Here is a 13331-nt window from a genome sequence, read left to right as displayed (position 1 = left end):
TGCCCAGGGTCACTCCGGCCGCTCCCGCTTGCGCTTCTTCTTCCTCTTGGGCACCTCTGGCTCCCCAGGAGCCATCCCAATGTCCTGGGGGAGTCCTGGCCCGTGCTCCCTCCCCTCGCCAGGCGCTGCCCTCCCCGGCGTTGACACCTCGGGCACCTCCAGCAGCTCCTTCGTCGTCGTCTTCTTCTTCTTCTTCCTCTTGGCGAGGGGTGGGTCAGGCGTGGGGACAGTCACTGGGACTCCGGGGGGTGGCCCAAAGCTCTCAGTGATGGTGAGGCAGCCGCGGAAGCGGGGGGCACAAGCCAGGGGGCCGGCGGGGGAGTCGGGGGCCAGGAGGAGAGCGCTGCCGGCCCCCCCCAGGACTCCCTGCAGCCTGTAGAGCCGCCTGTCACCGTCACTGTCCCCGTCCCCGAGGGGCTGGAGCTGCCCGCAGCCGTCCAGTGGCACCGCGCAGCCCTCCAGGCTGCAGAGAGGGGGCGGTGAGGGGGGCACCGTGGCCGCTGGCCCTGTCCCCCCACCCCCCCCAACACGGTGCTGCCACCTCCCTGAGCCCCCCCTGGTGTCACCAGCCCTGCCAGCTCCAATGGCACTGTGACACTTCCCCCCCCCCCCCCCCCCCCCCCCAGTTGTCACTGTCCCCCCGTACCCTCTCGATAGTACTGTCACCTCCCTGTGACACCCCCCTGATGCCATCAGCCCTGTTACCCCCCTGGCTGTCAGCGCCCCCCCACCCCGCGCCGTCCCTGTGTTGATCCCCCGACTGACCTCTCGGGGCAGAAGTCAGTGGGGGCGCGGATGAGCCAGAGCTCAGTGGAGGGACCCCCCAGGGCCCCCACCTGCAGCCCGGGGGGGGGCGAGGGGGTCGCTGCCTCGAACTCGGGGGGACACTGGAACCGCACCGGCCCTGGGGACAGCGGGTCATGGGCTGCGACGCCCTCCCCGGCCCCCCTTTGGCTCCCGTGGCCCCTCCATGAGCCCCCGGCCTCGTTATGTCCCCCCCATTCCCTTCAGCCCCCGTGTGCCCCCCCAGCCCCTCTATGTGTCCCCCTCCCCTCCAGCGCCCCCCGACTCCCTGTTCCCCCCATACCTCCATGTGCCCTCCAGCCCCCATGTCCCCCCCGTTCCCTCCAGCGCCCCCTGACCCCATATGCCCCCCCATATCCCTTATGTCCCCTCAGCTCCCCCCAGCCCCCATGTGTCCCCCAGCCCCCATGTCCCCCCCGTTCCCTCCAGCGCCCCCCGACCCCATGTGTCCCCCATATCCCTTATGTCCCCTCCGCTCTCCCCAGCCCCCGTGTGCCCCCCCAGCCCCTCTATGTCCCCCCTTGTTCCCCCCAGCCCCCATGTCCCCCCCGTTCCCTCCAGTGCCCCCCAGCCCCACGTGCCCCCCCAATTCCCCTCTGTTCCCCCCAGCTCCCATGTCTCCCCCATTCCCTCCAGCGCCCCCCAACCCCATGTACGCCCCCATGTCCCCTATGCCTTTCCCTGTGCTCCCCCAGCCCCCCTGTGCCCCCCTCCTGTCCAGCGCCCCCCGACCCCATGTGCCCCCCAATATCCCCTGTGTCCCCCCTTGTTCCCCCCAGCCCTCGTGTGCCCCCCCAGCCCCCATGTGTCCCCCTCCCGTCCAGCGCCCCCCAACCCCATGTGCCCCCCCATATCCCCCATGTGTCCCCCAGCCCCCATGTCCCCCCCGTTCCCTCCAGCGCCCCCCGACCCCATGTGTCCCGCTTCCGTCCAGCGCCCCCCGACCCCATGTGCCCCCCCATATCCCCTGTGTCCCCCCCCGTTCCCCCCAGCCCCCGTGTGCCCCCCCATAGCTCCATGGCCCCTCCAGACCCCATGTACCCCCCCCGCCCCCGAGGCGCCGCCGCTCACCCTCCATGCCGCCGCGTGCACCCGCTGGCCCCGCCCCCGGCCGCGCCCACCCGGCCGCTCAGTGCGGGAGCGCCCCGGCTCCCCCCCTCCATCCCCGCGGGGCGGTTGGTGCGGTCCGTCGGGGGCGGGGTCTGAGGCGTGGCCACGCCCCCCGCCCTTAAGTGGGCGTGGCCGGGACGCCTTCGGCCGTCGGCGGCGTTTAGAGGTGCAGAGACCCCCCGGGACCCCGCGGGGGCACCGGGGGGGGGTCCGGAGGGGGGGGGTGAGGGTGTGTGGGGTGTCAGGCCCAGACTACAGCTCCCGGCGTGCATCGGGGCCCGCCCGGACGGGACGGGACGGGACGGGACAGGACTGGACGGGACGGGGCGGGGCGGGTCTGGGAGGTGCCGGCGCCGCAGGTACCGGGGACGGGCGGAGCCCCGGGGCTCTGCACCCCCCAACCTCCCCCCACCCCCCCCGCCGTAGTGGGATCTGACCCCCCCCCCCCCCCCACTCTCGTGGGAACCCGCCCCTCGCGTGGGACCTGCCCTTCCCACCTCACTCCGTGACCACCCCCCCCCGCCCCACGCGGCATCGTCCTCCCTCCCCAGGACCCGCCCCCGTGGGATCTGCCCCCTTCTCGTGGGATCCCCCTCCCGTGGGATCTTCCCCAATCTCCGCCCTCCTTCCCCCCCCCCCCCCCCGTGGGATCTGCCCCTTCTCTCCTGGGACCCCCCCGCGTGGGACCTGCCCCCGTGGGATCTGCCCCCCCCCACCCCCACCCTCGGCACCCCGGGGCGCAGGGCGCGGCCCCCCCCCGCGCTCAGCACCCTCCCCCGCGTGACCCAGCGCTCTGGAATTGGGCGTAGAGGCCGCGGGGACGCGGGCGCGCCACCAGCACCGGCACCGGCACCGGCACCGGCACCCGACCCCGCCAGGTACCGACCCCCGCGCGGGGCCCGGGGCGGGGGGCCGCGCCCAGGGTCCGGTTTGGGGTGGTGGGGGAAGCACCTTCGGGTGTCCGGACGCCCGGGTCCGGTTTTGGGGTGCTGGGGGGGGGAGGGAGCACCCTCGGGTGCCCGGACGCCCGGGTCCTGTTTTGGGGGGGAGCACCCTCGGGTGCCCGGACGCCTGGGTTCTGTTTTGGGGTGCTGGGGGGTGTTAGGGAGCACCCTCGGGTGCCCGGACGCCCGAGTCCTGTTTTGGGGTGCTGGGGGGGGGGAAGCACCCTCGGGTGCCCGGACGCCCGGGTCCGGTTTTGGGGGGGAGCACCCTCGGGTGCCCGGACGCCCGAGTCCTGTTTTGGGGTGCTGGGGGGGGAGCACCCTCGGGTGCCCGGACGCCTGGGTATGGTTTTGGGGTGCTGGGGGGGGAAACACTCTCGGGTGCCCGGACGCCCGAGTCCTGTTTTGGGGTGCTGGGGTGGGGGGGGGAGCACCCTCGGGTGCCCGGACGCCCGGGTCCGGTTTTGGGGGGAGCACACTCGGGTGCCCGGACGCCCAGGTCCTGTTTTGGGGTGCTGGGGGGTGTTAGGGAGCACCCTCGGGTGCCCGGACGCCCGAGTCCTGTTTTGGGGTGTTGGGGGGGGGGGAGCACCCTCGGGTTCCCGGACGCCTGAGTCCTGTTTTGGGGTGCTGGGGGGGGGGGGGAGCACCCTCGGGTGCCCGGACGCCTGGGTTCGGTTTTGGGGTGCTGGGGGGTGTTATGGAGCACCCTCGGGTGCCCGGACGCCCGGGTCCGGTTTTGGGGGGAGCACCCTCAGGTGCCCGGACGCCTGGGTTCGGTTTTGGGGTGCTGGGGGGTGTTAGGGAGCACCCTCGGGTTCCCGGACGCCCGGGTCCTGTTTTGGGGGGGGGGGAGCACCCTCGGGTGCCCGGACGCCCGGGTTCCTTCCCAGCTCCCCTCCCGTCTCGCCGCCCGACCCGGGGCGAGCTGGGGCTTGTCCCCGTCTCCCCGGGGGCGAGGGCTGGGTGGGGCCCTTTCGGGTGGGGCCGCAGCGCTGTGTGTGTGTGTGGGGGGGGGGGGGGGGTGGTGTCCCTCCTCGCCCCCCCCAAACTCCCCTCCGCTGTCCCCAGGCGCGGGGGACGCCGGGTGCCCTTCTGACCCCCCGGTTCCTCCCCACATCCCCCGCTGACATCGGGGCACCCATAGGGGGGCGGGGGGGGTGGGGGGTGTGTCCCCTCTCCGGGGGGGGCAGACCCTCCTCCATCCCGCCCCCCCACCGGGTGACACCAGCGGACGGGGGGGGGGTGTGTGTGTGTCCTGCCGCCCACCCTTCTAGCGGGGGGACGCACTCCCCCCCCCCCCCCCCCCCACACACACCGGGGCCCTGCCCCAGGGGGGTGGGCGGTGCCCACTCCTTGCGATGGATTAATTACCGGTAATTATGATGATGATGATGATGAGCCCCGAGAGGTGAGCGGGTCGCAACACGTCCCTGCTCCCCACGTTCCCAGGGGACCGGGGCACGGGGTGGGGGCAGAGGGTGGGGATGGAGGGGTGCCACCCCCCCAAACCCACCCACCCCCCCCCCCCCCCAGCCCACCCATTGCCCCAGCCCAGGTGGCAGGATGGCGAGCGAGCGGCTGCGCAGCGCCCAGGACCTGCTGGATCTCACCTTCCAGTGTGAGTGGGGGGGCGGTGGGGAGGGGGACACACACACCCCCCCCTCTGTGGCTCAGCCTCACTCTGCGCGTGTGTGTGTGTGTGTCCCCCCCTGCTCAGCCCTGGCCATGCAACACATGGACCTGAAGCAGGTGGAGCTGGACACGGCGGTGGCCAAGGTGGACGAGCTCTCCCGGCAGCTCGAGTCCCTCTGGACTGACGGCCCCGGGCCCCCCAAGGTAGGACCTGGGGCTCAGAAGGTGGTGGGGGGGGGGGGGCCATTGCCCACCCCCCCAACCCGCCTCTCCAGGTGCCCCCCTCCCCCTGCCAGGAGCCGTACAGCCCCAGCCGGACCCGCTCACCCCTTGGCCGGAGGAGCCTGGCACCGGAGAGCCCCGAGCTATTGGGAGACCCGCTGGGGCGCCCTGGCTCCCCCCGGACCCCCCATTACCTGCCGGGGGAGGATCGGGCCCCCTCACCCCGTCCCAAGGTGCTGGCGGTGCCCTATGAGGGGCTGGCGTTGCCCAGCCCGGGGGGCCGAGCCCCCTCCCCACGTCCCCATCGCCCCTATGAGTTCCTGGGGCTCGGGGGGTCCCCCCGGCCGGGTGAGGGACCCGTGTTCTTCCCCGAGCGGGCGCCCTCGCCCCGGCCCCCTGCGCCTCCACCCTACGAGGTGCACGGGCTCTACCCCTCCATCAGTAGCCCCACCGTCACCTTCCGGGCACAGGGTAAGGCCACCGTGACAGAGGTACACAGTGGGGACAGTCCCTGGGCTTGGGGGGGGGGGTGGGGGGCTGGTGTCCCGGTCCCAGCCTGTCCCCACCCTGGGGTGCTCCTGTCCCTCCTGGGGAAGCTCCGCGGGGAGATACTGCACCATCTCAGGGTGTCCCTGAGCCGCCCGGGGTGTCCCTGTTCCCCCCATGTCCCCAGTCCATCCTGGGGTGTCCCCATCCTGGGGTGCTCCCGTCCCCTGCCCGGGGGTGACTCCATCATCGGGTATTCCCCGTCCTGGGGTGTCCCCAAGCTGGCCCAGGGCGCTTCTGTCCCATCCCTGTGCGTCCCTGTCCCTGGGTCTCCCCAACCTACCCTGGGCTGTCCCTATCCCAGGATGTCCCCAAGCCATCCCTGTCACTGGGTGCTCCCGTCCCACCCTGGGGTGCCCCTGTACCCCGGCTTGAGGGTCTGGGGGGGGTGTGTGTGTGTGTGTCTGGGCCATGCTGGGGAGGTCCCCTCGGCCCCCATCCCTGTGTGTCGTGTCCCCCCCCCTCCCCAGATGACCTTATGATCAAGCGGCGGCCACAGAAAAGCTGGAACGAGTCCGACCTGGACGTGGCCTACGAGAAGAAACCCCCCAGCTCGGGGGGCTACGACCGTGAGCTGGGGGGGGAGGTGGGGGGCACACGGCAGGCTGGGAGGGCACGTGGGGGGCTGAGGGGCAGCGGGGAAGCCAGGACTGGCAGCATCTGAAGTGGCTTGGGGGTATTAGGAAGGTTTGGGCGGGGGGGGGGGGGGGGGGGGGAGCATTTTGAGGGGTGGGGGTGGGCTAGAGCTTCCGATGGGGCCGGGGGTGCGGGGTTGCTGAGGCAACTGAGGGGGCTACTGGGGAGTCCATGGGCAGGTTGGGCTGGGGGGGGGGGGTGTGATCGGGAGGGTCTGGGGCTGTTGGTTAGGGTCCGGTGGGCTGGGGGGGACGGGGCTGCTGGGGTGCTTGTGGGGGGCACCATTGTGGGGGGGGCTGTGGGTTTGGGTTCTGAGGGGAGTCTAGGGCTGCTGGGGGGGTGGGGGGGGACTAGGGCTTGTTGGCAAGGCCGGGGGGGGGTGGTTTAGGGCTGCTGGGGAAGGGGAGTCCAAGGTTGCCGGGCTGGGTGTGGGGTGCTGGGGGCTGGCAGCGCCCCCATGGGCGTCTCTTGGGGTTCCTCTGGGGGGCGGTGGGGGGGGTGTCACATCCCTCCTGGCCCCGGTGTGGTGACTGAGGTCTGTCTCGTGTCCCCCCGCCCGCGCCCCCTCACAGGCACCGGCGAGGGGCAGCCGGGGCCGCGGCCGTCCCTGGGGCTGGCGCTGGCACCTTGGAGGGAGTCGAGCCTGGACGGAGCCGGAGGGCAGGGCAAGGTGGGCGCCGGGGGGCGGGGGTCCGGTCACTGTCCCCAGCCCTGGGTGCCTGATGCCGGGGTACGCGGGCGGGTGGTCCGGCTCCCCTCCCCAACGCCGTGTTTGTCTCCCCCGCCCCCAGGATGGTGCCTATGGGGGGCACAGCGCCACGTTGCCCCGGAACTACAAGGTGTCCCCGCTGGCGGGCGATCGGCGGGCGGAGGGACCCTTCCGACGTTCGGGCCCTGGCACCCTGCCCCGCGGCTGGCACTTCTCCCAGCAACCCATCTCCCGCATCCCCGTACCCCCCCAGGGCGGGCAACCCCCCCGCCACAAGCCCCTGCCCCTCTCCATGATCTTCAAGCTGCAAAATGCTTTTTGGGAGCAGGGGGTCGGTGGTCCCTGGGGGCTTCCCCGGGTCCCCTCTGCCGGCCCCCGCGTGCCCCAAAAGCAGCCCCAGCTCCCGGCGCTGCCCCAGGCCCCCCCGCCGCTGCCTGGGGGTGAAGGTGAGGTGCCCGTGGGGTGGCAGCTGGGGGGCTCCAGGGTAGGGAGACATAAGGGGTTATGGGGGGGGTGATGTGTGGGGCTCGAGCGGTCAGCAGGACGCGGGGTTGGGGGGAACCAGCGTGGGGGGTATGGAGTCTCGGGGGGCTGCGGCATGCCGAGACGTGGGGGTTTTTGGTCCTGGGGGGCTTGGGCGTGCTGACCCCACCCGAGGTGGGGGGTGTTCCATGGGGCTGGGGGGGTGTGTGCGCTGACCCACTTGGGGCGGGGTTTGGCGCGGGACTCGGGTGCCAGAGCACCCTGACCCCAGCCCCCTCGCAGGATCCGGCCGCCTTGCACCCTCCGAGACCGTCCCGCCGGAGGGAGAGCCGGAGTTGGAGCGGCTGCTGCAGGGGGGGGAGGCGGAGGGGCTGGAGCGGCCGCTCAGCCCCACTCGGCTCCAGCCACTGCTGCCCCCCGAGGCCCAGCAGGTCCCCGAGTTCGAGGAGGTGGCGCGGGTGCTGGCCGAGATGCCGCGACCCCTCAAACGCCGCGGCTCCATGGAGCAGAGCCCGGGGCCGGCGCTGCCACCCACTCGCACCCGCCAGTACCAGCAGCTCATCACCCGCCTCCTGCACCGTCCGCCCCGCCGCGACGAGCCCCCCGCCCCCAGTGACACCGGCGCCTCGTCCGACCTGCCACCCCCCACTCCGGTGGCCCCTGAGGCCCGGCCACCCCGCCACAGCCCCCCGCCGCAGTCCCCCAGCAGCCCTGCGCTCGCCCCGGTAAGTGTCTGCAGTCCCTGGGGTGCCGCGCTGCCCGGTGTCCCTTGGAGCCCCCCAGGATGCCACGCAGTGTCCTGGTGTCCCTTGGAGCCCCCCTGAGGTGCCGCGCTGCCCAGTGTCCCTTGGAGCCCCCCAGGATGCCACGCAGTGTCCTGGTGTCCCTTGGAGCCCCCCTGAGGTGCCACGCAGTGTCCTGGTGTCCCTTGGAGCCCCCCAGGATGCCACGCAGTGTCCTGGTGTCCCTTGGAGCCCCCAAGAGGTGCCACGCAGTGTCCTGGTGTCCCTTGGAGCCCCCCCGAGGTGCCACGCGGCGCTTGCTGTCCTCTGGGGTGTCTGGTGTCCCCCCAAGGCTTCCCCCAGTGTCCCCAGAGATGACGAGCAGTGCCCGGTGCCACCCGACGTGCCCTGCAGGTGTCCCTGTTGTCCCCCTGGGGGCATTGTGGTGCCAACCACTGTCGCAGGAGTTGTGCCATGGTCCCCTGGGTGGTGTCACCAAGGTCTCCCATGTGCCGTGCAGTGCTGGGTGTCCCCAGGGTCCCCTGGGTGCCATAGGGTGCTGTGTGCCCCAGGTGCTCCACGAGGTGTCCCTAAAGTTCCCAGGTGCCCTGGGTGCTGTTCCCGAGGTCCCCCAAAGTGCCATAGAGTGTCAGGTGCCCTGGAAGGTGTCCCCAACGTCCCGCAGCTGCCATAGAGCGCCGGGTGCCTTGGGAGGTGTCCCCAAGGTCCCCCAGGCGCCACAGAGCATCAGGTGCCCTGGGAGGCGTCCCCCAGGTGCCGTAAAGCACCGGGTGCCCCAGGAGGTGTCCCCAGGGTCCCCCGGGTGCTGTACAGTGCCGGGTGCCCTGGGAGGTGTCCCCAGGGTCCCCTGACCCCCCGGCTGCCGCAGGAGCGGCGCTCGGCCCTGCGCGACCCCTCCTCGCCCCGCAGGCGCCCCGGGGCCCGCGTGCGCCTCAACCCCCTGGTGCTGCTGCTGGATGCGGCCCTGACCGGGGAGCTGGACGTGGTGCAGCAGGCGGTGGCTGAGGTGGGACAAGGGCTGGGGCGGTGGGGTCTGGGGACGGTGGGGACAGGGTGGCAGGGACAAGGTCTGGGGTGGTGAGGTCTGCGGACAGTGGGGACAGGGTGGCGGGGACAAGGGCTGGCGCGGTGAGGTCTGGGGACGGTGGGGACAGGGTGACGGGGACAAGGGCCACGGCAGTGGGGTCTGGGGACAGTGGGGACAGGGTGGTGGGGACAAGGGCCGGGGCGGTGGGGTCTGGGGATGGTGGGGACAGGGTGGCAGGGACAAGGGCTGGGGTGGTGAGGTCTGGGGACAGTGGGGACAGGGTGGCAGGGACAAGGGCTGGGGCGGTGGGGTCTGGGGACGGTGGGGACAGGAACAAGGGCCGGGGTGACAAGGGCTGCAGGACAGTGGGGACAAGGCGACGGGGGACGGTGTGACGAGGAGGGCAACGTGCCTGGTTCTCAGGGGCGGCAAGGGCTGGGGGTGGCAGCGGGGTGCCGGGGAGCGGCGGCAGGGGTGGCAGAGGGGTGGCGGTGGGGGGACTGGCGTGTCGTGTCCCCCCAGCTGAACGACCCCAGCCAACCCAACGACGAGGGCATCACGGCGCTGCACAACGCCATCTGCGGCGCCAACTACAGCATCGTCGACTTCCTCATCGCCAGCGGGGCCAACGTCAACTCCCCCGACAGCCACGGCTGGTGGGACGGGGATCCACCCACGCGGGGGTGGCGGGATGGGGGACCCCACAGCTGATGAGACGGGGTGTGGGGCCTGGGGCCACCGGCACGGAGGGGTGGGGACACCCAGGACCCCCAGACCCCCATAGCCAGAGGGGATGGGGACAGGCACCCCAAGAACCCCCCGCAGCCATGGGGAACAGGGATGGGGACCCCAAGAACCCCCCCGACACCCCTGGGTGAGCAAGGACAGGGATGGGGTCCCCAGTTGTCCCCGACAGCCCGGCGTGACGGGGGACGGGGACCCCAATAACCCTTGTCAGCCCCCAGTCACTGGGACCCCAATCGTGCCCCAACAGCCCTTGGTGATTTGGGATTGGGAGGGGTGGGGGGGACCCTCCCGGGGGGGACCCTCCCTGTCATCCCCGTCATCCCCGTCATCCTCGTCACTGAGGGATGGGGACAGGGACGGGGGGCTCCCTCAGAGCCAGGCCACTGGGGGAGGGGGGCAGGGGAGCCTATCCCCTGCCCCCTCCCCCCAAAATTCCCCCCATCCCCCCGGCGCCAGGACGCCGCTGCACTGCGCCGCCTCGTGCAACGACACGGGGGTGTGCGTGGCCCTGGTGCGCCACGGCGCTGCCATCTTCGCCACCACCACCAGCGACGGCAGCCTGGCCGTGGAGAAGTGTGACCCGTACCGCGAGGGTTACGCCGACTGTTACAACTACCTTACTGGTACCGGGGCGCTGGGGGAACTGGGAGTGCGTGGGTACAGGTGCTGGGGCGGGGGGTTACTGGGCAGATATGGTTACTGGGAGGGGGATACTGGGGAATATGGGTCTTGAGAAGGGACGCTGGGGGGATACGGGTAATGGGGAGGGGTACTGGGTGTGTGGGTACTGGGAGGTGGTACTGGGCAGGTGTGAATACTGGGAGAGGGTTATCAGCGGGATACGGGTACTGGGAGCAGGTACTGGGGTGGTGCGGGTAGTGAGAAGGGGGTACTGGGCAAAGTATAAGTACTGGGAGGAGGGATATGGGCACTGGGGGGGGCGGATACCGGGGGGTATGGCTGCTGGGGGTGGGTATCGGGGTTATGTGGGCACTGGGGGGGGCGGATACCGGGGGGTGTGGCTGCTGGGGGTGGGTATCGGGGTTATGTGGGCACTGGGGGGGGCGGATACTGGGGGGTATGGCTGCTGGGGGTGGGTATCGGGGTTATGTGGGTACCGGGGGGGGGCGGATACCGGGGGGTATGGCTGCTGGGGGTGGGTATCGGGGTTATGTGGGTACTGGGAAGCGGTACTGGGAGTTATATAGGTACTGGGAGGGGATATTGCGGGTGTACAGATACCTGGAGGGAATACTGGGGTGCTGTGCATACTGGGAAGGGATAGCGGGGTACTGGGAGAGGGAACTGGGAAGGCTGTTGGGTCTGGGGGTGCTGGAAGGGGGTGCTGGGGGCGTGCGGGTACTGGGAGCCAGGACTAAGAGGAGATCGGGGGGGCGAGATGGATAATGGGAAGGGTGCAGGTACCAGGAGGGGGTACCAGGATGGGTATGGGTTCAGGGGAGGGGGGGTGCCAGTGCTGTGAGGGTGCTGGGGCCGAGGAGGGGGGGGGTGTGCGGTGCCACGAGGGGTCTTTGGGGAGGCGCGGGGCGCTGATGTCCGTCCCTGTCCCCACAGAGGTGGAGCAGAGCATGGGGGTGCTGAACAGCGGGGTGGTGTACGCGCTCTGGGACTACAGCGCCGAGTTCGGGGACGAACTGTCCTTCCGCGAGGGCGAGCCCGTCACCGTCCTGCGCCGCCAGCCCCAGGAGGAGCTCGACTGGTGGTGGGGGTCCCTCTACGGCCACGAGGGCTACGTCCCCCGCAACTACTTCGGGGTGAGCGTGGGGGGGGTTGTCCCACCGGCACCCGCGGCCTCCCAACAGCCCCAGGGTGGTACCCGTAGCACCCGCGGCCCCGGGGGGGGACCCGCAGCACCCGTGGCCGTCGGTGGGGGAGGGGGACCCATGGCCCCAGAGCAGTCCCACTGCACCCATGGCCACCTCACAGCCCCAGGGGAGCAGCCACCGCACCCACGGCCCCAGGGGGGTGCCACAGCCCCCATGGTCCCCGCAGCCCCAGGGGGATGCCACAGCCCCCATGGTCCCCACGGTCCCCACAGCCCCAGGGGGGTGCCACAGCCCCCATGGTCCCCGCAGCCCCTCTGTGGCCCCCGCAGCCCCTCTGTGGCCCTGAGGGCGGATCTCACGGCCTCCCTGGCCCCTCCGTGGCTTGCGGTCCTGGGGGTCTGGGGGGACAACCTTCCCCCTGACACCCTTGCCCTCCCCCTAGCTCTTCCCCAGGGTGCGGCCGCAGCGGAAGAAGGTTTGAGGCGGGGGGGGGAACCTGAGGACATGGGGTGGCCCTGACCCACCCCAGCTGCTCGGATGCGTGGGTCCCCCTTGCCGGTGGGCACCTCCTCGGCTGCCCCCCGGTCCCGTCCTCCCCTGTCTGAGCAAGGCACTGGGATGCCCCCCGCCAGCGTCATGTACTCGCTCACCCCTGGCTGGTGACAGCCGCTCTCACCCCACGGTGTTGGCTTCCCTGGGGAGTAAAGAGCCTTCGGCTACGCCTGGTGGTCTCTGTCCTCTGCGTCACGGCGGGGCGCGTGGGGGCTGAGGGTGACATGGGTGGGGACACCCTGTGTCAGGCTCGGGGGGGGGGTTACATGGGTGGGGAGTCCCCGCTAGTGGCAAGAGAGGGGTGACACGGGTGGGGACACCTTGTTTGAGGCCTGGAGGGGTGACACGGGTGGGGACACCCCGCGTCAGACTTTGGGGGTGACACAGGTCCACTCGGGACCGGAGGGGTGACACGGGGCGGTGGAGGGGGGGGTGTCCCGTCACAGGCGGGCGTTGAGCTATCCCAAGGGAAGTGGGACTCCATCACCCCTAACGTGTCTTGGGCAGAAAAACACCACCCCCAAATGTCCCCCCCCTCCACCTTCCCCCAGCTGTTGTTGCTGAGCGTGAGGCCAGGGATGTCCCTTCTTTAATCCCAGTCGCTTTTAGGTAATTAAGCTGCAGTTTACGATAAAAGGGCGGTTGAGCCCTCGGCGTTTTCGCTACAGAGACTGTCAAGTTTTGAATCCGAGGGTTTGACGTCCAAATGCCCAACAGAGTATTCCCGGCTTGGACTTTGGCTGTGCCCACGCCTAATGTATTGAAGGGGCAAGTGTCACGGTGGCTCTTGGCGTGCTTCGATGCGGCAGGGTTAACTTCACCCTCGCTACTGGAAGCCGTTGTCTTTTTCCGGCGATCTTTGTTATAGAAACCCGTTCTCGAGGTTTCCGGATGAAGCCAGGCTTTCATCACCGGCACTGACACTCCTGTGGCTCTGAGTAAAGAGAATATTGATCGTCGGCCGCTAATGGGGTACGAGGGCTTTTACTGCTATTCATTCCGAAAATTTTGGCCACTTGGGTGGGGTCATTGGGCCTGCCCGGGCCGGCAGCTGGGATTTCCTTCCTTAGTTCACCTTAGTTGGATGTTCCTCCGTTAGTTTCTTGGGATTCCTACCCGCCTTTGCCGTTTGGCACCAGCCTTATCCGCTCTTCCTTCCACCGGACTGCCATCGCAGGGGTTCCCATAAAGGCTGCCCGCTGCTGCAGCAACTCGAGCCATCGTGGTCTTCCCCTCAACGGGTTCCACCGTGTCACATTAAGGCCAGGCACAGGGGAAAACCTGCCCCCTTAAAAGGCATCTTTCACCAGGGAGTCGCGGTTAGGTCAAGTGTTAGGTCAACTACAAAAACGTCACCCTCGACGCTCCCGACAGAGCGGGGAGGAA

The 13331-nt window shown here is 70.5% G+C and overlaps 2 protein-coding genes across 12 annotated transcripts; one reads left to right on the top strand and one right to left on the bottom strand.

The window, feature by feature from the left end:
- Positions 1–9: 9 nt before the first annotated feature.
- POLR1G (RNA polymerase I subunit G) lies at positions 10–2002 on the bottom strand. Its single transcript, XM_063318568.1, has 3 exons — positions 1876–2002; positions 766–904; positions 10–463 (listed from the first exon to the last, which is right to left on the bottom strand). The coding sequence occupies exons 1-3, from the start codon at positions 1880–1882 to the stop codon at positions 10–12; spliced, it is 600 nt and encodes a 199-aa protein (XP_063174638.1). The 5' UTR covers positions 1883–2002.
- Positions 2003–2036: 34 nt separating this feature from the next.
- PPP1R13L (protein phosphatase 1 regulatory subunit 13 like) lies at positions 2037–12104 on the top strand. 11 transcript variants are annotated; one of them, XM_063318554.1, is made up of 14 exons: positions 2037–2080; positions 2704–2792; positions 4395–4479; positions 4579–4697; positions 4769–5186; positions 5732–5830; positions 6470–6567; positions 6689–7052; positions 7372–7814; positions 8701–8838; positions 9382–9515; positions 10063–10229; positions 11182–11381; positions 11836–12104. In XM_063318554.1, exons 3-14 carry the CDS (start codon positions 4425–4427, stop codon positions 11872–11874), a joined length of 2274 nt encoding a protein of 757 aa, XP_063174624.1. In that variant the 5' UTR covers positions 2037–2080; positions 2704–2792; positions 4395–4424; the 3' UTR covers positions 11875–12104. The 11 variants fall into 11 exon arrangements, with proteins under 11 accessions (XP_063174624.1, XP_063174632.1, XP_063174622.1 ...); XM_063318562.1 differs by having other exon boundaries at positions 2045–2080; positions 4412–4479; positions 4790–5186; XM_063318552.1 differs by having other exon boundaries at positions 2045–2080; positions 4412–4479.
- Positions 12105–13331: the final 1227 nt, after the last annotated feature.

This window comes from Chroicocephalus ridibundus, chromosome 26 (assembly GCF_963924245.1).
Source record: "Chroicocephalus ridibundus chromosome 26, bChrRid1.1, whole genome shotgun sequence".
Classification (NCBI taxonomy): domain Eukaryota; kingdom Metazoa; phylum Chordata; class Aves; order Charadriiformes; family Laridae; genus Chroicocephalus; species Chroicocephalus ridibundus.
Note: the sequence above shows the minus strand (reverse complement) of the source record. Positions and strands in the feature narration are given on the sequence as shown.